This window comes from Phocoena phocoena, chromosome 14 (genome assembly GCF_963924675.1).
Source record: "Phocoena phocoena chromosome 14, mPhoPho1.1, whole genome shotgun sequence".
Lineage (NCBI taxonomy): Eukaryota > Metazoa > Chordata > Mammalia > Artiodactyla > Phocoenidae > Phocoena > Phocoena phocoena.
This window is the reverse complement of record NC_089232.1, coordinates 6,382,158-6,405,831: the sequence shown is the minus strand read 5'-3', so window position 1 is coordinate 6,405,831 and position 23,674 is coordinate 6,382,158. Positions and strand designations below refer to the sequence as shown.

Below are 23,674 nucleotides of genomic sequence, written 5' to 3'. Positions count from 1 at the left end.
CCAGGAACTTGGCTGCCAACTCTGCAGCATCCAGGGGATCGAGGCTCTCATGTTTGCCCACATGAGGCCATTAGAAATTTGTCCAAAAAATCAGCTGAATTCTCCCCCTCTCCTGGGCTTGGCCATGGGTGAGCCAGGGCTCCTGTCTGCTCTCTCCCTGGAGGACCTGTCTCTCCTCGGTTCAGTAGCTTATCTGTAGTAAGTCTTTTCTGGATGTTCCATATTCCCAGTGGAAGTGGAACTTCTGAAACTGCTTTTTCACTTTGCTTATGCTGATTGCGATGAATCAAATGTTAACACTTCAGATGTATTCATCTCTTTCTCTGCGCTAATGCTCTCGGCATCTTGTGTAAGAAAAGAATCTCTCCCTGTTGCCAATTGTAAAGACAGTCCCCAATATTCTCTCTTAAATGTTTTAATATTTCGTTTTTCACATCTCACATTGGGAATGTAAATGTGTTACTTTTTGTGTATAGTATAAGGCAGAGAAAAGATTTTTTTTTTCCCATTTGGACTACCCACTAATTGTCTGAGTACCTTTTATTGTGGAGTTTTGCCTTTTCTCACAAAATTACATATAAATTTGGAGTCCAAATATGAGTGGATATGCTTATGTCTACAGTCTGTTTCAATGGTCTACTTACTTGGACTTGTAATTTTATTGCAGGGATGTTCTCCCCTCTTTCTCAGCTGGTTTTTCAAAACTACCATGGTCTTGGTCTTTAACATAATGATTCTAAAATCAGCTTGAGCAATTCCACGAAAAACCCTCTTGTGTTGCTGACCAGATCTACTTTGGATTTATAGACCAACTGGGGTAAAAAGAACATCTCTCAGTCATAAAAAGAAACGAAATTGAATTATTTGTAGTGAGGTGGATAGACCTAGAGTCTGTCATACAAAGTGAAGTACGTCAGAAAGAGAAAGACAAATACCGTATGCTAACACATATATATGGAATCTAAGAAAAAAAAAAGTCATGAAGAACCTAGGGGTAAGACAGCAATAAAGACACAGACCTACTAGAGAATGGACTTGAGGATATGGGGAGGGGGAAGGGTAAGCTGTAACAAAGTGAGAGAGTGGCATGGACATATATACACTACCAAACGTAAAACAGATAGCTAGTGGGAAGCAGCCGCATAGCACAGGGAGATCAGCTCGGTGCTTTGTGACCACCTAGAGGGGTGGGATAGGAAGGGTGGGAGGGAGGGAGACGCAAGAGGGAAGAGATATGGGAACATATGTATATGTATAACTGATTCACTTTGTTATAAAGCAAAAACTAACACACCATTGTAAAGCAATTATACTCCAATAAAGATGAAAAAAAAAAAAGAACATCTCTCTATGACACTGAGTCTATGTACCCATGAACACAGTATCTCTGTCCATTCTTGAATATCTTTCAATAAAGTTGTAGAATTTTCTCCATAAATGTTCTACATACATCTTTAGAAAGATATGTTCCTAGGTATATACGGTGGAAACTAGCAGATAGCCCTAAACATCCATTCTCCCCTAACTCCTGGGCGACTGGATGGACTACATTTCCCAGCCTCCTCTGCTGGAGGTGTGAGCAGCAGTGACTGATATGGGCCCCTTTTCTCCAGGATCCCCTACAAGCACCAGGGCCTCTTCCACCAGCTAGAACTTGGATGTAATGTCCTCATCGGGACCATGCAGTAACGACAAAGCCCTAGAGGATCAGGAAGCCAGGACATGGGCAGGACCTGGGGTCTCCAGAGCAGTCTTTGGAGGGGAGCTGCCTGCTGATTCGGAACATCTTCCCTAGAAAAATGATGCAAAACAAAAAGAGATAGAAAACCAAGCAGGGCTTCCCTGGTGGCGCAGTGGTTGAGAATCTGCCTGCTAATGCAGGCAACACGGGTTCGAGCCCTGGTCTGGGAGGATCCCACATGCCACGGAGTAACTAGGCCCGTGAGCCACAACTACTGAGCCTGCATGTCTGGAGCCTGTGCTCCGCAACAAGAGAGGCTGCGACAGTCAGAGGCCTGCACACCGTGATGAAGAGTAGCCCCTGCTTGCCACAACTAGAGAAAGCCCTCGCACAGAAACGAAGACGCAACACAGCCAAAATATTAATTTAAAAAAACAAAAAAAACCAAGCACCATGGGTTTTTATAAGACTGAAAGTTTTCTGGCTGTGTGGATAAAGGTTTCATGGAGGATGTAACAATTTTTTTAGACCTAAAGAGTTGGACCAGATTTGTTTGTATAATGGTGAGCTAGAAGAGAATTACAGACAGAGGGAAGCATGGAGGCATGAAAACATGAACTTTTTGTAGAGGCGGGCGAATAATGTGGCAATGGACTAGTAGGTAAGACGTTCCAGAGGAAGGGGTAGGAGATGAGGCTAGAAACGAAGGGCGGGACCACATCACGGATGGCCCTGAACTTACACTTTGTTACGTAACAGGAGACACTAGAGGTTTTCAACATCACCTTAAGCCGTGCTTCAAGAAAAATGACAAATGATACATTTAATTAGAACCCTTTCTTTGAACACTGGTAATTCTTACCCTGCGTGCTCCGCAGATAAACACATGCCAAACCGTTTGGTGCCAGTTTCCACTCATCTTCTTACCATAAGCCGATAGCGGGGCTCAAAGACGTGGAGCGGACAGGACACGGTGGGGAAGGCCACGGCACACACGAAGATGGGCACATCCCTGGTCAGACTGCGGGGCGGGGGAAATGTGAACTGAGAGGTGGAGCTGTTAGAAACAGAAGGGAGTGAGAGTCACTGTGAAACAGCAGAAGCTAGCCAACCTCAGCTCTCTCACTTACAAACCCCTCAGGTTTGCCTCAGGCTTAGGTGGGAAAAGAAAGCCAAGGGCCACAGCTTGAGAAAGTTCTCAGCTGAGCCATGTTCCCTGCCAAGCCCTCTCATTTAATCTGAGGAGACCACGCTTACGATCACTATAAAAACATTCCGATGACCTTGAGGACACTGTGCTACGTGAAATAAGTCAGACAGAGAAAGACAAATACCACCCTAGGGGCTCATTTATATGTGGAATCTAAAAATAAACAAAACCCAGCTCATAGATGCAGAGAACAGACAGGGTTACCAGAGGAGGGGGCAGGTGAAATGAGTGAAGGGGGTCAAACAGCACAAGGTTCCAGTCACGAAATAAATAAGCCCTAGGGATGTAAGGTGCAGCGTGGTGACTATCGTTAACAACACTCTGCTGTGTATTTAAAAGTTGCTAAGGGCTTCCCTGGTGGCGCAGTGGCTGAGAGTCCGCCTGCTGATGCAGGGGACGCGGGTTCGTGCCCCGGTCCGGGAAGATCCCACATGCCGCGGAGCGGCTGGGCCCGTGAGCCATGGCCGCTGAGCCTGCGCGTCCGGAGCCTGTGCTCCGCAATGGGAGAGGCCACAACGGTGAGAGGCCTGCGTACCGCAAAAAAATAAAAATAAAAAAAGTTGCTAAGAGAGTAGATCTTCAAAAGCCCTCATCACAAGAAAAAAATTTTTGTAACTATGTCCGGAGACATGTTAACTAGACTTACTGTGGTGATCATTTCACAATATACACAAATATCAACTCATTATGTTGTACACCTGAAACTAATACAATGTGAGATGTCAACTATATCTCAAGAAAAGTAAATAAGAAAAAAATTCTGATGAAAGCCGTCAAAGGTAATGAGTTCTAAATAAAAAAAGAGTAGAAGAATGATAAGGTCTCAATAGTTATGGGTCACTACAACACAACATTTTAATCACTTTAAAAGAGAAAAAATAACTGTCAAGCCTATTTTCAGTGGTAATCCCTTTTTTCCTTCTATGTCCTGTGCCTTTTCAATTCTGAAAAATTCAGCATTGCTTATTTAGATACAAAAAGCAACCATATAATATTGTCAAAACACACTTTTGAAATATTTCTTACAAACTTTTTCAATTAAATTCACATAAACTCTTTGCAATTAATTTTTTTGGAGGCTAATTTCTCTGCCAAAAGCAGGGGGAAAAAAATGCGATAAAGTCGTGAGATTAACAAGGATTTTCTTCTTTAGCCTGAACTCAACACCAAGTACCTGGAGCACGGAGACTTACTTTGAAAGCTCCGTCATTTCTTCATCATAAATTCTCTTTCTGTCAGACAGTTCGTCTGACAAATATCGAAATATTAATTCTTCAGCCAGAGTAGTTATATGAAAATTTCTGCTTGCCAACAACTGGAACAAAAGAAAAAGTTAAATAATACCACATGGTAATTAATTCTTAAGGACAAAGAGCTCTGTTCCTAGTCAAGGGTCAACAAGGAGGTGGGGGGAGGGGAGTCGTCTCAGAAGACAAAAGGGACTGAGGTGACAGCAGGGGGGTCGGCCCTGAAAGGGAGAGAAGGGGAGGAGGAGGGGAGGGGAGGAGGAGGGGAAGTCCCCGGACGCCCCCCACTCCATGAGAGAAGCAAAGAAAGGGTTCCCTTGGAGCAAGGAAGAGGCAATTCCCATCTTGCTGGTGTATACCCTTTCCATGAGTATCATAATGTCAGGGAGGGAGAGTAGCAGGTGGTGAGAGATAAGAGAGATGAAAGAACCACCTGGAGAGTGAAAAGCTGAGGCTACCAGAGAAGCACAGTAAGGATGACTAATAAGGACTTCCCTGGCGGCGCAATGGCTAAGAATCCGCCTGCCAATACGGGTTCGAGCCCTGGTCCGGGAAGATCCCACATGCCGCGGAGCAGCTAAGCCCGTGCATCACAACTACTGAAGCCCATGTGCCTAGAGCCCGTGCTCCACAACAAGAGATGCCACCGCAATGAGAAGCCCATGCACCACAACGAAGAGTAGCCCCCGCTCGCCACAACTAGAGAAAGCCTGTGCTCGGCAACAAAGACCCAATGCAGCCAAAAACAAATAAATGAATAAGTAAATTTATAAAAAAAGAAAAAAAAAAGAATGACTAATAAGGTTTTGGGTCTCAGATTTAAGATTATGAATTTAAAGTGAAATTTAATCTTCCCTATTTTGTGGGTTTACTCTGGCACTGCCATGCTACTTATACAGACGCACACAAAAGGCAAAGAGTTGACTTGACCTGGACTGGGAAAGGGCATTGAGGGCCTGAGGAATTAAAGCTGGATGTGAAGGGGAAATAGGTTGAGACAGAATAAAAAAGTGCTAGGAATTGTCAGTTCCCAAGAAAGACTTACTTCTGAGAGTTTTTCTTTGCACAAAGGACAATGTGGGGCATGGTCCAGGCAGCGCTCGAGGCATTTTAGGCAAAACGTGTGTCCACAGGGCGTAGTGACAGGCTCAAAGAGCAACCTGGAGAAGACATCTGGGTTTTCAGCAAGAAATGTCCAGAAGACGTTTTCAAATAACCTTTTTATAAGAATTCTAGAAATCACTTATATCCATTTTCCATTTGTAACTTCCTTAATCTTATTTTTAGAAAATAAATCAATTGTTATTGAGATATACGTAATTTCTCTAACAATAAAAAGCCCGTTATGTTTGGGATACAAATTCAGAAAGGCTGAATTCTTCCCAGTTGCATAGATTCTGTGTCATCCTACCTCATGCAAAGGGCACACTCAAAATCAGCCACATCTATCAGGAGCTCTGCACTTTCTCCTACGTTAGAGCTCACGTTCCTTTGGGGTGAGGAATCAGCGTCTGAAAAAGTTAAATGCTATAATTAACACCTGCACATCTGGGTAAGAGCATGTGATAACTGTATTTCCTCTGGATAAAGTATGTTACACCAATGTAACAAACCACGCTGGATGGGACTAGCAGTACAGCTGTCCCTCTGCATCCCCGTGGGGACTGGCTCCAGGATCCCCACAGATACCAAGACCCCTGACGCTGCAGTCCCTTACGTAAAATGGTGTGGTATTTGCATATAACCTAGGCACATCTTCCCACGTACAGGCATCGCCCAGAGATATTGCAGGGTCAGTTCCAGTACACTGAAATCAAGTGAATATCGCGATAAACTGCATCACACAACTTTTTTTTTGGTTTCTCGGTGCATATAAAAGTTATGTTTATGCTACACTGTAGTCCATTAAGTGTGCGACAGCATTATGTCTAAAAAAAATGTACATGCGTTAACTGAAAATAATTTATCGCCAAATGTGCTAACCATCCTCTCCTCTGACAACACAGGTTTGCCACAAACCTTCAATTTGTTAAAAAAAAAACAAAAAACTGCAAAGCACAATAAAACGAGGTGTGCCTGTACGTTAAATCATCTCTAGGTTACTTATAATACTTATAGTAATATATGTAAATGCTATGTGTTGATAACTCATTCCTACACAGGGCAAAAGAAAGTTTTGCTTTTGGCACTTCTGGAATTTTTTTTTTCTGAGTATTTTTGAACCGTGGTTGGTTGAATCTGCAGATACTGAAGGCTGACTGTATACAGCCATAATTTAACTGTAAAGCATGAATAAAAGTGAAAGTTATACCTAAATTTTCTCTGCTATTTTTGACTATGAAGTCCTTGTAGGGGTAAACATTTAAACTGTCCTACAATCTTGAAGGTGATATGTTCATTTCATGATCAATTTTAAACCACCTATATAAAATGTTTCTAAAGTATACTGAGCATCAGCCAACATTCTATCACTCTAGGGTCACACACTCAGTGACAAAATAGCCTTACTGGGCTTCCCTGGTGGCGCAGTGGTTGAGAGTCCGCCTGCCGATGCAGGGGACGCGGGTTCGTGCCCTGGTCCGGGAAGATCCCACGTGCTACGGAGCAGCTGGGCCCGTGAGCCATGGCCGCTGAGCCTGCGCGTCCGGAGCCTGTGCTCCACAGCGGACGAGGCCACAACGCTGAGAGGCCTGCGTACCGCAAAAAAAAAAAAAAAAAAAAGTAGCCTTACTGACCTTTCTTGGGAATTTTTCCAGGGCCGTTCACATCATGAGCATCCTCCAACTCATTCAGAAACTGTCTCTTTAAACCAGTGCTCAGCGCCGCTGGAAGAAAACTTTCTAACACTTCCTTACCCTCCTCACAGTGTAGGCCCAGTATAAAATAGAACACCGAAGAATTGGTGTTTCTAAATCCATCCTGTTTCTCAGATGGATTCTGGTTAAGTAGGAAAAAAGAATCCTGAATATTAAAGAAATCACAGCATCAGAGAAAAATATCATGCAGCAGCCTTTCTTAGAAATCTCTGGAAAAAAAGAGAGCACATACTCTTCCCTCATAATTGGTTTCATCTATTAACTTCTAAGATGAACTTTACACTTTTCATGGTAAAATATAAGGATAATTTCTTCCGGAAACAGATCAACTGAACACCAATCTTCATATATTCAAACCATCCCTCTGCTCTCTTTTCTCCAAGACAAAATAATATCAAGCCTCCTGATGTTGTGGGTTGTTTGGAGATGTTCTAAAAGTTTCTTTCAGTCTTCAGTGATTTTCATTACTTCCCTCAAATTCCTTTAAAAGTGTCAATTCTCAGGCTGAGAAGCCAGAACTGGTCTTAAGAAGTACTTGTAGCTAACGTAATGCAACCGTGTGAGTAACTTGTAAATGTTCAAAGTTACATAAAGCTTAATCAAGATAATATTGACAAACACATGCACTTCCCACCTTAGAACTCCCTGCACTGCCACCTCCCTCCACAGGAGGCTGGCTGTTCATGTGGTTCTGACACTGCGCCATTAACCTTGTGTTCAACAGTCTGCTTTGGACGGAAGATGTTAAATTCTGAGGCACGTTTTCTGAAGCAGGGAAAAACACCTCACACATTACCTGTAACATTGCCAAGACGGAAAAATATATATTTTAAGACACTTTTGAAAAATACATCGCATACCTGAAAGACTCAGAGGAAACTCTGAAGCCAAACAGGCCTAAAACACTGACAAGAATAACTACCCTATTCCAACTGCCAATGTTATAAAAATTCAAGTGTGTCTGAAACCACAGTCAACATCTTAGGCATTTGAGCCCCCAGTTCCTGTCCATCTTACTCGTACCAATTACAAAATACAAGCATTACAGTCTCTTTGAGTTTGGTCCTTACACACCAGCTACAGAAAAATCTCCCCTAAATGTCTCAGGGGTAAGAGAGAAACGTGGGGTGGATCGGTTGCAGGGGGTCCCAGACCGAACCTGAGCTGTGATGACCCACAGGATTAAGACAGTTCTAGAGGGCTGCTTCATTTACAAGAGAACCGGAAGAGTCAACCAGTAAGAACTTTAAAGGAAGAGAAGGTGAAGGGACACAGTTCTGGTTCACCAGCTTTTGGTGGTGGTGGGAAGTGCCGGCCAGTCCCTCGATGGCCCTGCAGAAACTCATGGACTCAGCTGAATCCGAGGGCTTAAGAGAGGCGTAGAAGATTCACTGAAACCTCAACGAAGAATGCACCCACTGCGCTGCAGGTGACAGATGAGCGCACCAGAACCCACGACCTCTGCGGCAGTGAGGGTCAGCACCCCAGCAGGGACGGCAGTGTCCTCAGCACTGGCCCTGAGGGGTCAGCAGAGCTGCAGGAGGCTGCCAGGGAGGGTACCACATCTCATGGGCATCAGGAGGCTGGCACTGTTTGGCGCCGTCTGTGACAGAAGATACCCAGCACCCGTGACATGCTGGAGGAGAAACATCATGTCTGCATGCAAAAGCACCAGACAGGCAAGAATCCACAAGACCTGAATCCTGGTCCTGGGACCTTCCTGAATCTGCTTAATGTCGCTGAGCTCGGGCTCAACTTCTCATGATGCTGTTGTAAGGATCAGTTGGGGTAACACATGTTTTACGATTCTTGTGAAAGTTGCAGTGAGACAAAGCAGGCAGGAATCGTTAAAAACAGCCAGCTCACGATTCAATATTATTTTGACAAGTGGAAACAGTGATCAAAACCAATGAGTGACAACTTAACAGGATCAACAAAGACCAGTCAACTACACAAGAAAAGGATAAAAAATAGTGCCAGAAAGTTCTCATTAGAAAAGAAACATCTGGCTCTTCTGGCTAATTACAGTTCTAACAGAAGCCAACAGTGTGATGGGAGGCTAAAAATAAACTCCCAGTGAACACAGGGAAGATAAACGTTCACCACCTGCAGCCACTGCACGTAGGGGCTAAAGTTTGGGGTATACAGCAAGGCAGCCAGAGGAGGAAACCTGACAACCCTGTTCTATGGGGAGAGGATGTTAGGTTCAAAGAACTAGTTAAGGCGAAGATGATAGCTCTTCTCTAATATCTAAGGGGGTTTAAATTAAGGAGGAAAAACTTTTCTCTTGCTCCAGAGACTAAAACTCAACTGTAGAGTGGAAATTACAGGGTAAGTGTACCGTACAAGTTGAAAATAAACAGTGTTAAAGTATGGAAACGTTGATGTAAAAGCAAGGACTCCTTGTCATCGGAAATGCTAAGACTGTGTACCTACCGTACAGGCTTTTTTATAGGGCAGGTCCCTACATCAAGTGTGACTCGATGACCTCCAATAGGACTGGATTAAAGATTTGCATAAAAGAGCAGGTGTTTCTGCTCCACGTTGGTGAAGCTTTGCTGAAAATTTCAAGTCAACCTATGTAGCTGAACTGATAACTTTTGCATATATCATGATGTCTCTTACAGGGCTTCTGCACAAACTACAGTCCCTGAATTACAAACTCTAGGATAAATCACTTTGCCTCCCCAGCTGTACACATCTACCCTGCCTCAGTAATATGTGTCATTATTTCAGCAGAACTGAGGTATGTGTACACCGTCTCATGAAACATGCTACATTATCAAATGCATGAACTCATCATTATCACTGTTTGTTTTAAATCACACTGTCCTGAATGATTCAGAACTACATTTCTTGTTCATTTTACATGTAGCAGCTACTCAGCATGGACACAAAGGCTGAAAATAAGACTTCAAGAAGAAAGTCATTGAAAGGAAATCACACCTTCTGCACTTCTTTCTTCACTGAGTTACATTCAGGATTCAAAGCAAGGCAGTAGGGAAACTCCTTCAACACTTCCTTACTTCTTCCCAGTCCGGAAAGAGCCAGAGCTTTCACGTGATGTCCCTGGATTCATCCAAAGATATACATTTGAAAAAACAGTGTGATGATATACTCATGTACAAACAGCCCTGAAATTTAAAAAAAAATCACTGGAACTGTTTTATTTGCACATTAAGTAGAATAAACACAAGCCCTCTAGAGCTAGAGGATGGCTCTAGCTCTACTGCCTTCGAAACTGGGCAAACCTGAATGTCCCGCAAGTGCAACACACAATCAGAACACAGGAGTCCATACCTGGAATGTGAGCCCAAAGCAGTTCCAAGGGACATGCTAAGAGAGAACTGACTGTCTACCACCCTTCACTCACCCAGTAATCACAGGTCACTACCATGTTCCTGTCTTCAAGGAGCGTACAGTCTTGTGGGAGCACACAGACAGGACAGACATAACTAACACAAAGTGTAATACACAAAGTCCCACAACAGAAATGAACAAAACGCAATATGGGTCAGTATTTTCCAACAGCATTTTGTTTTTGCTTTATGGATGCAATGCGGCAACGAAGACCCAATGCAGCCAAAAATAAAAACAAATTGATTTAAGAAAAGAGAAGGCATACTTGTCTTGCTCCTGACCACTGAGAAAAGGCTTTTAACTTTTCACCACTGAACGTGATTTTGGCTGTGAGCTTGTCATATATAGCCTTTATTATGCTGAGGTTCATTCCTTCTATACTTAATTCGTTGAGAGTTTATATCATAAAAGGGGGCTGAATTTTGTCAGATGCCTTTTCTGCATCTATTAAGATGACCAGGGTTTCCCTGGTGGCACAGTGGTTGAGAGTCCGCCTGCCGATGCAGGGGACACGGGTTCGTGCCCCAGTCCGGGAAGATCCCACATGCCGTGGAGCGGCTGGGCCCGTGAGCCATGGCCGCTGAGCCTGCACGTCCGGAGCCTGTGCTCCGCAATGGGAGAGGCCACAACAGTGCGAGGCCCGCATACCACAAAAAAAAAAAAAAAAAAAAAGATGACCCTATAATTTTTATCCTCCATTCTGTGAATGTGGGGTATCACACTGACTGATCTGCATATGTTGACCCATCCCTGCATCCTAAGGATAAATCCCACTTGATCCCGTTGTAGTGATCCTTCCGTGTGCTCTTTAATTTGGTTTGCTGGTATTTTGTCGAGAATTTGTGCATCTACATTCATTAGAGATAATTGGCCTATACTTTTCTTCTCTTGCAGTGGCCTTGTCTAGCTTCAGTATTGGGGTAATGCTAACCTCATAAAACGACGTTGGAAGTACTCCATCCTCCTCAATTTTCGGAAGAGTTTGGTGAGGACTGGCATTAATTCTTCTTTAAATTGATAGAATAGACTGATATGAATTTAGATTGATAGAATTCATCCGTGAAGCCACCTGGTTCTGGGATTTTCTGTTCTGGGAGCTTTTCCATTACTGGTTCAATCCCCTTGATTGCTATTGGTCTGTCCAGATTTTCTAATTACTTCTTGATTCAAGACTTGGTAGGCTGTATGTTTCTAGGAATTTACCTATTTCTTCTAAATTATCTAATTTGTTGGTTTATAAATGTTCAAAGTAGTCACTTTGAACCTTTGTATTTTTGTGGTATCAAATGTCTTCTCTTTCACTCATAATTTTATTTATTTGAGTCATCTCTTTCTTCCCTAGTCTAGCTAAGGGTTTGTCAATTTTAACTTTTCAAGAAACCAAATCTTAGTTTTGTTCATCTTTTATGTTGTCTTTCTCATCTCAATTTCATTTATTCCTGCTCTAATCTTTTTTACTTCCTTCTGCTAACTTAGTTTGTTCTTTAGGTTCCTGAGATTTAAGGTTGTTTTTTTTAAATTTTTTTAAAGCATTAGTATCTATTTATTTATCTATATTTATTTATTTTTGGCTGTGTTGGGTCTTCGTTGCTGCATGCAGGCTTTCTCTAGTTGAGTGAGCGGGGGCTACTCTTCATTGCAGTGGCTTCTCTTGTTGAGGAGCATGGGGTCTAGGCACGAGGGTTTCAGTAGTTGTGGCACGCAGGCTCAGTAGTTGTGGCTCTCAGGCTCTAGAATGCAGGCTCAGCAGTCCTGGCGCACGGGCTTAGTTGCTCTGTGGCATGTGGGATCTTCCTGGACCAGGGCTCGAACCCGTGTCCCCTGCATTGGCAGGCAGATCCTTAACCACCGCGCCACCAAGGAAGTCCCTGAGATTATTTTAGATCTTACTTTTTTCTTAATGTAAAAGTTTATTGCTACAACTTCCTTGCTAGAACTGCTTTTGCTGCATCCCATACATTTTGGTATGCTGTGCTTCCACTTTGGTTCGTCTCTGGGTATTTTTCTATTTTCCTTTCGATTTCTTCTTTGACTCAGTGGTTGCTCACAAGCCTGTTGTTTAATTCCTATGTATTTGTGACTTTTCTAGCTTTCCTCCTATTATTTCTAGTTTCATACCATTGTGTCTGGAAAAGATACTGGACAAAATTCCAATCATCTTAAAATTATTAAGACTTGCTTTGTGACCTAACATATGATCTATCATGGAGAATGCTGTGTGCCCTTGAAAACATATATTTTGCTGCTGTTTGTTGGAATATTCTGTATATGTCTATTAGACTCATTTGATCCAGTAGTCCATTATTCCTTATTCAAGTTCAAGTCCATTATTTCCTTATTGATTTTCCATCTGCATGACCTGGCTTCAGTGGATCATCTAAACTCCCCTTCACCTAAAGTTGGCTGTGAGGGCACCAACTGGGCAGGGGTGCACTGGCACCATCTCCATGCAGATCTGCCGGCTGAGTTCAACATTGGCAAAGACCGTGGGGACACTCAGCAGCTGAGACAGCCAGCATCCCATGGGTATCTGCAATGGTAGTGGCAGCTAGGGCTGCTGGGGTCCTCCCCTCTTCTTCTCTTCTATGTGTGGGGGGGATGTTCCAGCTGAGGGGATCCCTCTGTGGTACCAGGCCCGAGGCACTTGCATTCAGAGCAGAGCAGGAGTCACAAGCTCAGTGGCAGGCAGAACTACCGTGGCCCCGGTGGCCTGGGACACAGGCTCACTTGCTGTGATGATGGAGTCAGTATCTGAGGTGCAAGTGTGTGTACATCACCCATGGAACAGGGGTCTGGGTCCCCCTGCAGTGATTCGTATTTAAGGGGGTCAAGAGGGGGCAAGATGCAGCAGCAGCAAAGCCCAGGGATAACAGGGCACAGAGGTGTCCCAGTTGAGGAGGAAGGGATGGAGCACAGAGCAACAGCTGCACAGTCCGGTGACAGAGAGTCAAAGTCCCAACTGAGGCCCCAGGGGGCGGGGCACAGAGCAGCAGCTTCATGGTCCCGTGATGGCAGAGGAGCAGATGCATAGACCCTAACTCGCTTAGGCCCCAGGGGGAAGGGCACAGCACAGAGGCAGCTCTGGTTCCCACAGGTGGTGAGGCCCTGTGGCGCCCTCATCCTCGTGAGTGGGGCATAGCAGCAACCTGGCTTCCTGAACGCAGGTCTCACCACAGTGAGAGCTCCAGCACTGGGAAGGAGACCCTGCGGAAGGACCCTGGGCAGCGCCATCATCTGGGTTCAGGATTGGTGAAGACTGTAAACGTCCTTGGAAGCAAAGGCTGCAGAGGTCCATGGTGGTGACAAGGATTGCTGAGGTCCTCCTGTTCTTCTTTCCCCATGGGGTGAAATCCCTCTGAGGGTGTATTTCTACAGACTTTTAAGTCTGTATCTTTGCATTTAAAATTGATTCCTGTAGGCAGACACCATGTAGTTAGTTGGTTCTTGCTTTGGTCTATTTGTGGGGCACTTCATCACTTCCTTTATATTTGACTTACAATTTACTGTTTTCCTTCAGACTTGAAAAATTCCTTTAGCATTTCTTGTAGTACACATCTGCTGGCAACAAAGACATGTTTCCTAAAAATGTCTTTATTTCAGCTTCATTTTAAAGATATATTTTTACTGGATATAGACTTTTGGTTGAAAGGTTTCTTCTTTGGGCACTTTGAATATGCTATTCCAATGTTAACTGGCTTCCACAGTTTCTGGTGATATGTCATTAATGATCTTATTATTTTCCTGTATGTCGTTTTTCTCACTTCATGTCATTTTTCTCTTGGTGCATTCAAGAATTTCTTTTTATCTTTGGATTACTGACTGGCAGTCATTATGATGTGTCAGGGAGTGTATTTATTTGTATTTATTTTGCTTTGGGGTCATTAAGCTTCTTAGATCTGAAATTAATATTTTCTATTAAATTTGGAAAGCTTTCAGCCCTTATTTCTTCAAAAATTTTTCTGCCAATTTCTAGCTTCTCCTTCTGGGATTCCAATTACACATATATTGTACCATATGTTTCTAAGATTCATTTTTCTTTAAACTTTTTTGTTTCTGTTCTTTGGATTGTGTAATTTCTATCACTCTGTCCTCAGTTTCACAGATTATTTTGCCGTGTGTAATGTGCTATTGAGCTTATATAGCAATCTTTTATTTCAGCATTTGTATTTTTCAGCTCTAGTATTTCCGTTTTTTATAGTTTCAATTTCTCCCTTGGGGCTGTCTATTAATTCCAAGACACCACACTTTCCTTTAATTCTTTGGACATAATTTCATTTAATTCTCTCAACTTACTTATAATAGCTGCTTTGAAGTCTTTCTCTGCTAAATGCAACTTCTGGGCCCACAGGAAGACAATTTTTATTGACTATCTTCTATCCTGAGTAAAGGTCAACAATTCCTCTTTCTTTGCATGTCTAGTATTTTTGGTTAACACTGGATATTTTACATAACATGTTGTATCAACTCTGCATTTTGTTGTATTCGTCTGAGGATTACCGGGTTTTGTTTTAGGAGGCAGTTAACTTTCCTGGATTCAGCTGCATCAACTTACCATTTGCTGGGTTATATTTCTGAATATGGACAAATGATTTGCTAGTACTGGCCCATCTCTATTTGCACCAAAAGCTTGGACTCAGTATCAGCCATGGCTGCTTGCTTGAAAGGATGGCTTTGCTTGGGTAAAACACCTGCTGCACCAGCCCCAACTGAAGCTTCCATCTCATCTTAACCACAGTTGGCCAACTTACCCTCCCTTCAGTCCTCTGAATTCACCTTCCAATGGCACTTCCTTTAGTTGCAATGGTAACCCGGAAATAAACTTTTGTCCTTTACTATCTTAAAGTGATTATCAAGGTTGCACTTCTGCTGGAGCTGTTCTTCACTAGACATATATCAAGAACTGAGATTCACAGATTTACAATAAACCCTGAAAATAAAACCAAAATCCCAAAGGCTAGAGATACATTTGCTGCCTCCCTGACATGTAACTTTGTAGTAATTAAGTCTGTCTTTTGTCAGAGACACACTGCCAGGTTGTTAGCACAAAGGTCAATACCGTGGAGAAGAATCTAGCTTCAAAGGGCAACATAGGTCTACTGTCAATCAGAAATACTAGACTTGTAATTCACAGTCCTTAAGGCTCAATCACTACTGATAGAAATTACCTCAGAAGAATAAAAGATCAAGGGATCAGAGAAAAAGTATCAGAAATACGAGTAGGGAATGTATTTAGTGAAGCAAACAAGCAGCAAAATGAATTTCCGGGCTTGGTCCAACAAACGTTGGCTTCCCATTCTTGGACTCATCCCCACACCCATCTTAATATTCAATCTAATATGAAAACATTTTGTTTTAAAGGATGACTGGTTGGATGAATGGATGGAAGGAAGACAGGAAGAGCAAGCTACATCCCTGTCTATTAAGCTGGGTTAATGTTTCTTCAGTGTTTCTAAAACAGAGATGATTAAAAAGCAATACAGCAGGAGAAAAAAATATTTTTATTAGATAATAGATAATGCTATAGGCATTAATCTCATCACAAGTTCTTTAAAACTTTAAAATCTCTTAAGGGGTTTAAAATTCAAAAGTTCATGAAAAAAGTTACAACTTTTATTCTTTGGCTCCTTAAAGATCTCAAGGACAACTTAAGCTACTGTTATTAGGTTAGCAAACCTTATTTCGTGTCACTAGAGGAAGTAATATCAGACCTTTCCAACCAAGACACAGAGATTAAAATTATTACAAAATAAATACATACAAAACGTGCACCCTTTTACTAACACCATTTATATGCACCATGCATATTAGGGCCCAAATGCTAATCACTATTATTATGATCATAATAATAATATAGTATCTTCCTACTTAAACTGTCATTTTAAACATTTCCTCTTTATTCACCAACTCATAAAATTCTATTAGTTTGTTTATATATTTGTTCAGTGCCTAAGGCATATTATTCAGCTAACCATCTACTAATAGTAATCTGAATTAGTGTTTCCTATCCAGATCCAGTTGGAAACTCGGTCTTTTAAACTGAATTGGTTTATTATGAAGTGGATTGCTACATTTAGACTATCTACAATTTGAGGGAAATGTACTCTGCCCGTAGGTACTAATCACAATGACCTTATTCTTCAGAAAATCCCATACACAGGTAACTATGTTCAGTATCCTGCGACGAACCATAATGGAAAAGAATATGAAAAAGAATGTACATACGTGTAACTGAATCACTCTGCTGCATGGCAGAAATTACCACAACACTGGAAATCAACTATACTTCAATAGAATTTTTAAAAATCCCATAAATTTACATTTATTATCTCCAAAGCCAACCTACACAAACAAATACCTTAGGCAGGAGAGGTTCCTTCTGACAAACTGCACTGGCGTCCTGCAGAGCCTGTTCATAGTTCTTCACGGATAAATACAACTCTGCTCGCAGCAGCAATAACGGACTGTCACCAGGAGCTGAAAGGCATGAGGAATGGAAATAAATAAAACTGACAGCATTTTTAAAAAATGATCTTTAAGTCATTAAAAATATTAAATTAGAAAACAAACATAAAATAAATAACACCTCCTCTAATCATACGTAGAGTTTCGTAGTTTGATAAGTATATGTTACATAGCTTTTCTCAGGAAATCAGAAAGACAATGAGTAAGGTTTCAAAATGCACCAGGAAAAACAGACTGCTACCCATACACTAGCTGCAACATAATCTCTACTGAGTAGACGCTGGGTCACCTTAATGTTATAACTAGGTATTTAAAAAGAAAAGATTCAGAATCATTTTCTTGAAAGTACACAAGGAAATTCACGCTTAAAAACCGAAAAGTAAAACATAATTTGTTTTTCTATGCAACTGAGCGGGTGCAGATTCGTACCCATAATATGTTCAGGTAAGTGGGAAAAGAAGGGAAAACAAATCCTCCTTTTCCCAGGATTCTTCAAACGGAAGAGATCTTGAGAATTACAGTACTCATAGGCTACTAAGGACCTAAGAACAGCTTACAGAGACGCTAACAGTGCTCTCACTGTGAAATGATGACAGTGTATGAAGTTGCTGATTAGCAGGGTACCATGGAAACGTGACAAAGCCGGAGCTCAAGAAAGCAGAACCATCATGGCCATGTTTCTAGGCCGCTGGACAGAGTTCACTCTACCCATACTCACTGTAGTCTTTGAAATAGGGCTGAAGTATGCATTTTAGTTCATCAATAAAATTCTGGGCACCTGAAATGTGTTCTCATCTCTCCACTTAAGACGAATGTTTGACCTGCTCCAAATCCTTGATCTTGACCTTTCTCTCAAAGTAACCGCTTGGTACTTTCCAAAGGCTACCACATCTCCTCTTTGTTTACAGAGTTAACTGGTCAAAGGTGCAGGCAAGGCATGGGGGGCAGGTATTAATTATGTTACTGCTACAAATGTATCATATAGAGAAGGTATGACAAGGAAAAAAGTGGGAAGAGGGAAAAGTAACAGCAGGAATGGAGGAGCCAAACAAGAAAAGCTGAATTTTTTAAAAAGACACTGACAGGCTGGAGCAGAGATTAACAACTTTTTCTGTAAAAGGCCAGACATTAAATATTTTAGGCTTTGCAGGGAAAGAGGTCAACTTGAGGGTATTATGCAGGTATTTGAATAACAAGAGAGGAAACAAATATTTACACCTTTTTTATTGACGAACTGCAAAATAGAGTAATTTAGCTCTTTTTTTGTAGTATAGGTCTACCAATTAGGCAAATGGAATTCTCTTAGAGAAGACAACATTTTCCTCAATTCAGGTTCAAAGTTAGTGTTCCCTGTCATCAAAATTGATTGAAAATGTTCACCTATTGATCTGTAATGAGATTTTACATATTCACCTTTGAAAAGGCACACAGGTACTATGGAATACTGATGTGAATCCACACGCATATAATTTTAAATTGAGCATTTCACTGCCTGGAAAGTGTTTATAGAATTCTATTAGATTCTTTTTGGGTTTTTTTTCGCGGTACGCGGGCCTCTCACCGTTGTGGCCTCTCCCGTTGCGGCCTCTCCCGTTGCGGAGCACAGGCTCCGGACGCGCAGGCTCAGTGGCGATGGCTCACGGGCCCAGCCGCTCCGCGGCATGTGGGATCTTCCCGGACCGGGGCACGAACCCGTGTCCCCTGCAGCGGCAGGCAGACTCTCAACCACTGCGCCACCAGGGAAGCCCTCTGTTAGATTCTTCTCATGATATCTGCCCCTTTAGTATGTCAATATACACTAAATATAATCGCAGATTAATCATTTTCAACTGAATATTAGATGAAAGCCCCTCAATTGCATGGTTGAATGCATTCTGAAATACAGAAATCTTCTTTGGAGACTTTAGGAAATCTAAAACAAACAAAAAACAAAACAAAACCGCTGCTGGAAGTACAGTTTGAGCTTGGGAAACACACCTACGAAGGCATTCGAACAAGCAGGCATTAAATGTCATAGAATGCTCTTTCAGCATCTACTACATGCAGTCTGTCTCCTCCCTGTTACTACAGTGAACCACGTTGAAAGATTTGTCTAACGTTGAATCATCCTTACATTTCTTGGGTAAGCCTTCCTTCCCGACCTTAACTCTTATTACACCGCTGGATTCAAAATATTACTAAGAAGTTTAATTAAGGTTTGCGCATCTATGTACATGTCAGACCAGCCTAGAAATTCTTTTCCCGCGCAAGCTTTACCTGCTAACAGTAACAAGATTATTCTAACCCTCCAAAATGAGATGGAAATCTTTCCAAAATGTTTTATGAGCTATCGATAAAATAAGATGGGAGTTAATCTTCCTTGAAAGTTTGTTAGATCTTGCTTGACAGTAGTGCCTCTGTTCAGGAGAAAATCCCTGAGTTCAATTTCTTTAATGGTTTTTGGTCCATACCAGTATTTTACTTCTTCCTGGATCAATTCTGGTAATTTACAGTTCCCTTAAAATTGTTCTTTTCGTATTGATTTTAAGATCTGTTGTATTTATATCTGCAGTTATACTTTCCTTCATTCCTGATGCTACTTGTGCTTTGCATTTGTCTTCATCTCACTTGCCAAACGTGTCTGTTTTACCAGTTTTATAATAAACCAGCTTCTCACTTGTTAACCGGCTCAATTTTTCCTGTTTCACTAATTTTTCTGTTTTTCCACTATTTTGTTGCTTATACTTTGTGTTAGCTCAATTGATGTTGAGTTTCCCGAGTGAAACACACATTTCATTTACATTTATTTTTAATCTTTTTCTAATGCGTTTAAGCCTCCACTCCTCAGATTCTAAAGGCTGTTTTTACAGAAGTCCGAGGGCAATAAAATTCACTTCCCATCTAGACGCTGAATGAATCAAACTATTTTCTTTGCTGGCTTCTAGCATTTGACAACCCATTTATGAAGCCAGCACTTCATAATTTAACCTATTAAAACATTTAAAATAGATCTCAACACATTTTCTAAGCATCCAGCCTTAAGCTTAATAATACTGAGAATTTACTGAGGAATTGCTCAAAAATGAATGGAAGAAGAAAAACAATTTAAAATGTTTTGTGTAGAGAAGGTAAATGGAAGAAAAATGTTTCCTCTAAAAAAACTAACACAAAATTTCAGAGAGTTTACCGATTAACCCCTGTACAGGCAAAAGATTCAGAAGAGGACAGCCTGAGAACAGGCTTTGTGAGAAGAGAAGAGAGATTGTAGCTTGTGTTTAGGGCTGATCAAAGGCTGTTCTCCTCCAATTGCCACCCAGGGCCACTGTGGTGCTGGGAGCTGGGGTTACTGCTGGACAGTCTGTCCAGTGAGTAGGCAGTGGAGGGAAGTAGAGACCTATACAAGTGCTACTTTAAAAGGGCTGAATGAAGTGACACAAAGCAATGACAACTGGGTAGTGTTCCCAATGAATAGAAGGAATGAATAGCAATCTCCTCATAGGTTATTTGTTCAAACTAATGTAGGACTTAGAAAGTCAAGTCCATAAATCTTGAGTGTACATCTTGAACTTTACATACGTTACACCCATGTAATCACCACCATGGTCATTTCCAGGATCTACGAAGGTTCCGTTGGGCACTTTCCCAGTTAGGACACCTCTCCAAAGGGTCACCACCAGTCTGACGTCTATCACTACAGATTACTTTAGCCTATTTTTGAACTTCTTATACATGGAGTTATATAAATGGAATGGACCCTTGTATCTTTCACTCAGTATCATTCTGTGAGATTCATCCATATTATTGTAGGTCTCAGTGGTCTTTTTAAAAAATAAACTTTTGTGTAATATTATTTTGTGCATTTTACACAAAATACTCTGAATTGATTTACTTACTCTACTGGAGGGCTGTTTCTCAAATGTTTCTGGCACATATAAATAAAGCTGACACGTTCTTGCATGTGTCTCCTGGTGGACATGACATTCATTTCTATTCGGTATATACTCAGAAGTGGAAACACTGTGTCAGAGGTTGTATATATGCTTAGCTTTAGTAGGTACTCCCAAACATTTAACTTCTACCAAGTGACATTTCCACCAGCAACATAAGAGTTCCAATTCCTTCAAATACTTGCCCAAACTATGTAAATGTTTAACCATGTAAATGGTTAAACTTTCATTTTAACCATTCTGGTGGGTATGTAGTAAGATCTTATTTTAGTTTCAATTTGCATTTGATCACCAATTATGTTGGGCACCCTTTCATATGTTTATTGCCCTTTTGAGATCTACTTTTATAAAGCATCTGTTGAAGTCTTTGCCTATTTTTTGGACAGACTTTGTTTTTGAACCATAGGCATTCTATCAATATTCTGGACTTGCATTCTCAGTAAGACACATATTACATATACACACCACCTTTTCACTCTTTTAGGGGGTCTCTAAGGAACAAAAAGTTCTTCATTTTAATCAAATCAAAGTTATTTTTTCTTTTATCATCCTTTTAGTGTCTTATTCAAGAAAACATTGCCTGTCCCAAGTTCATATTCTCCTATGATTTCTTTCAGAAATCTAATTGTAATTTCAATGTATGAGGTAAGTGTCCAGGTTCATTTTTTTCCATATGAATAAGCAACTGGCTCAGACTATTTAAAATGCTTCTTTCCCCAGTGAATTCCACTGGCGTCTTTGTAGTAAATCAAGTGTCAGTTTCTGTGTGTCTCCCCTTGGGCCAATACAGCTCTTAATCACTGCAACATTATGGTACGTCTTGATACTTTATAAACTCTCCAGCTCTGTTACTTTTCTTCAATACTGCCTTGGTCATTCACCAACTTCCACCAAAACCATTGGCTGAGACTTTGAAATTGCATTGAGTCTACAGTTCAATCTGTAGAGTACAGATATCTTATTGATACCCAGACTTGCAAGTCATGAAAATAAAATCTTTCCATTTATTTAAGTCCACTTTAATTTCCCCCAGAAATGTTTTGTATTTTCAGTGTAGAGGTTGTGAACATCCTTCAGATATTTCATGATTTATTCCAAGAAATTTTTTGTTCGATGGGTTGTTTTCAAATTCTGTTTTCTATTTGTTCTTTACTAAGTATTTATAATTATCATTGGTCTTTCTATATTGACCCAATATTCAACACTCTTGATAATTCACTTATAATTTATAATAGTCCAAATACTATTCTAGAGTCTCTAGGTACTCCCACACATGATCTACAAATAGTAACTGTTTTATTTTTCCAGTTTTGATGCTCTTTTATTTTCTCCTCATCACACCCACTAGAATCTTTAGTATAATGTTGAGTGGCAGTGATGACACAGTGAACAACCCTGCCACCTAGTGAATGGGGAAACATTCAATATTTAATTAGGATGGTTTCTATAGATATTCTTTAACATATTAAGAATGTTCCCTTTTATTCCTAGTTTCCTGAGAGATTTTAACAGACATACGATTTTTCTCCTTTATTCTGTACATGTGGTTGATTTACAATGAACAAACAAAGTAACATTCTACTTGATCATGATGTATTGTTCTTTAAGTTTATTACTAGATTCAATTTGCTAATATTTTGTTTAGGATTTTTGTACCAATGCTCATAAGAAATATCGGACAGTATTTTTCCTTTCTTACAACTGACGTTTGCGCTCACCTTTCTTTCCTCCTTTCTACTTCCTTGGGATTCGATTTGCTTTTCTTCCTCTAGTATCTTGAAATAGAAGTCTGGAGATCACTGATTTTCAACTTTCCTTTTGTAGTAGAGACATTTAAAGCAATAAATTTCCCTCTAAGCATTGTTGCAATGACATCCCATAGTTTTACATACAGGCATACATGAGCAAGATTGTGGGTTCAGTTCCAGACCATCACAATAAAGCAAGTCACACATTTTTTTGGTTTCCAGAGCACATAAAAGTTTTGTTTACACTGTATGATAGTCTATCAAGTGTGCAATAGCAGTATATCTAAAAAAAACAATGTGTATACCTTAATTTTAAAATATTTTACTGTTGGGCTTCCCTGGTGGCGCAGTGGTTGAGAGTCCGCCTGCCGATGCAGGGGACGCGGGTTCGTGCCCCGGTCCAGGAAGATCCCACATGCCGCGGAGCGGCTGGGCCCGTGAGCCATGGCTGCTGAGCCTGTGCGTCCAGAACCTGTGCTCCGCAACGGGAGAGGCCACAACAGTGAGAGGCCCGCGTCCCGCAAAAAAACAAAAAAAACTTTACTGTTAAAAAACATGCTAACCATCAACTGAGCCTCAAGCAAGCCATCATCTTTTTGCTGGTGGAGGGTCTTGCCTTGATGCTGATGGCTGCTGGCTGATGAGGGTGGTGGCTGCTGCAAGTTGAGGTGTCTGTGGCAATTTCTTAAAATAAAACAGTGAAGCATGCCACAATGACTGACTCCTCCTTTCATAAGCAATTTCTCAGTAGCAGGCAGTGCTGTTTGACAGCATTTTACCCACAGCAGAATGTCTTTCAAAACTGGCATCAATCTTCTCAAACCCTGCTGCTGCTTCATAAACTAAGTTTACATAATAGTCTAAGTCCTCTGTTATCGTTTCAACAATCTTCACAGCATCTTCACCAGTAGATTCCATATCAAGAAATCACTTTTTTTTTTTTTTTTTGGCAGTACGTGGGCCTCTCTCACTGTTGTGGCCTCTCCCGCTACGGAGCACAGGCTCCGGACGTGCAGGCTCAGCGGCCATGGCTCACAGGCCCAGCCGCTCCACAGCACGTGGGATCTTCCCAGACCGGGGCACGAACCCGTGTCCCCTGCATCGGCAGGCGGACTCCCAACCACTGCGCCACCAGGGAAGCCCAAGAAATCACCTTCTTTGCTCATCCTTAAGAAGCAACTCACCTACTAGTTTTATCCTGAGATGCCAGGAATTCAGTCACAT

General features: G+C 41.4%; 1 protein-coding gene across 1 annotated transcript in view; it reads right to left on the bottom strand.

The window, feature by feature from the left end:
* LONRF2 (LON peptidase N-terminal domain and ring finger 2) overlaps positions 1-23,674 on the bottom strand; it is a 35,298-nt gene that overhangs the window by 5,739 nt on the left and 5,885 nt on the right. Inside the window, 8 exon segments of the mRNA XM_065891151.1 lie at positions 2,544-2,702; positions 4,085-4,206; positions 5,184-5,298; positions 5,550-5,649; positions 6,874-7,075; positions 7,589-7,750; positions 9,901-10,023; positions 16,670-16,788. Of these exon segments, the coding sequence (XP_065747223.1) occupies positions 2,544-2,702; positions 4,085-4,206; positions 5,184-5,298; positions 5,550-5,649; positions 6,874-7,075; positions 7,589-7,750; positions 9,901-10,023; positions 16,670-16,788 (1,102 nt within the window).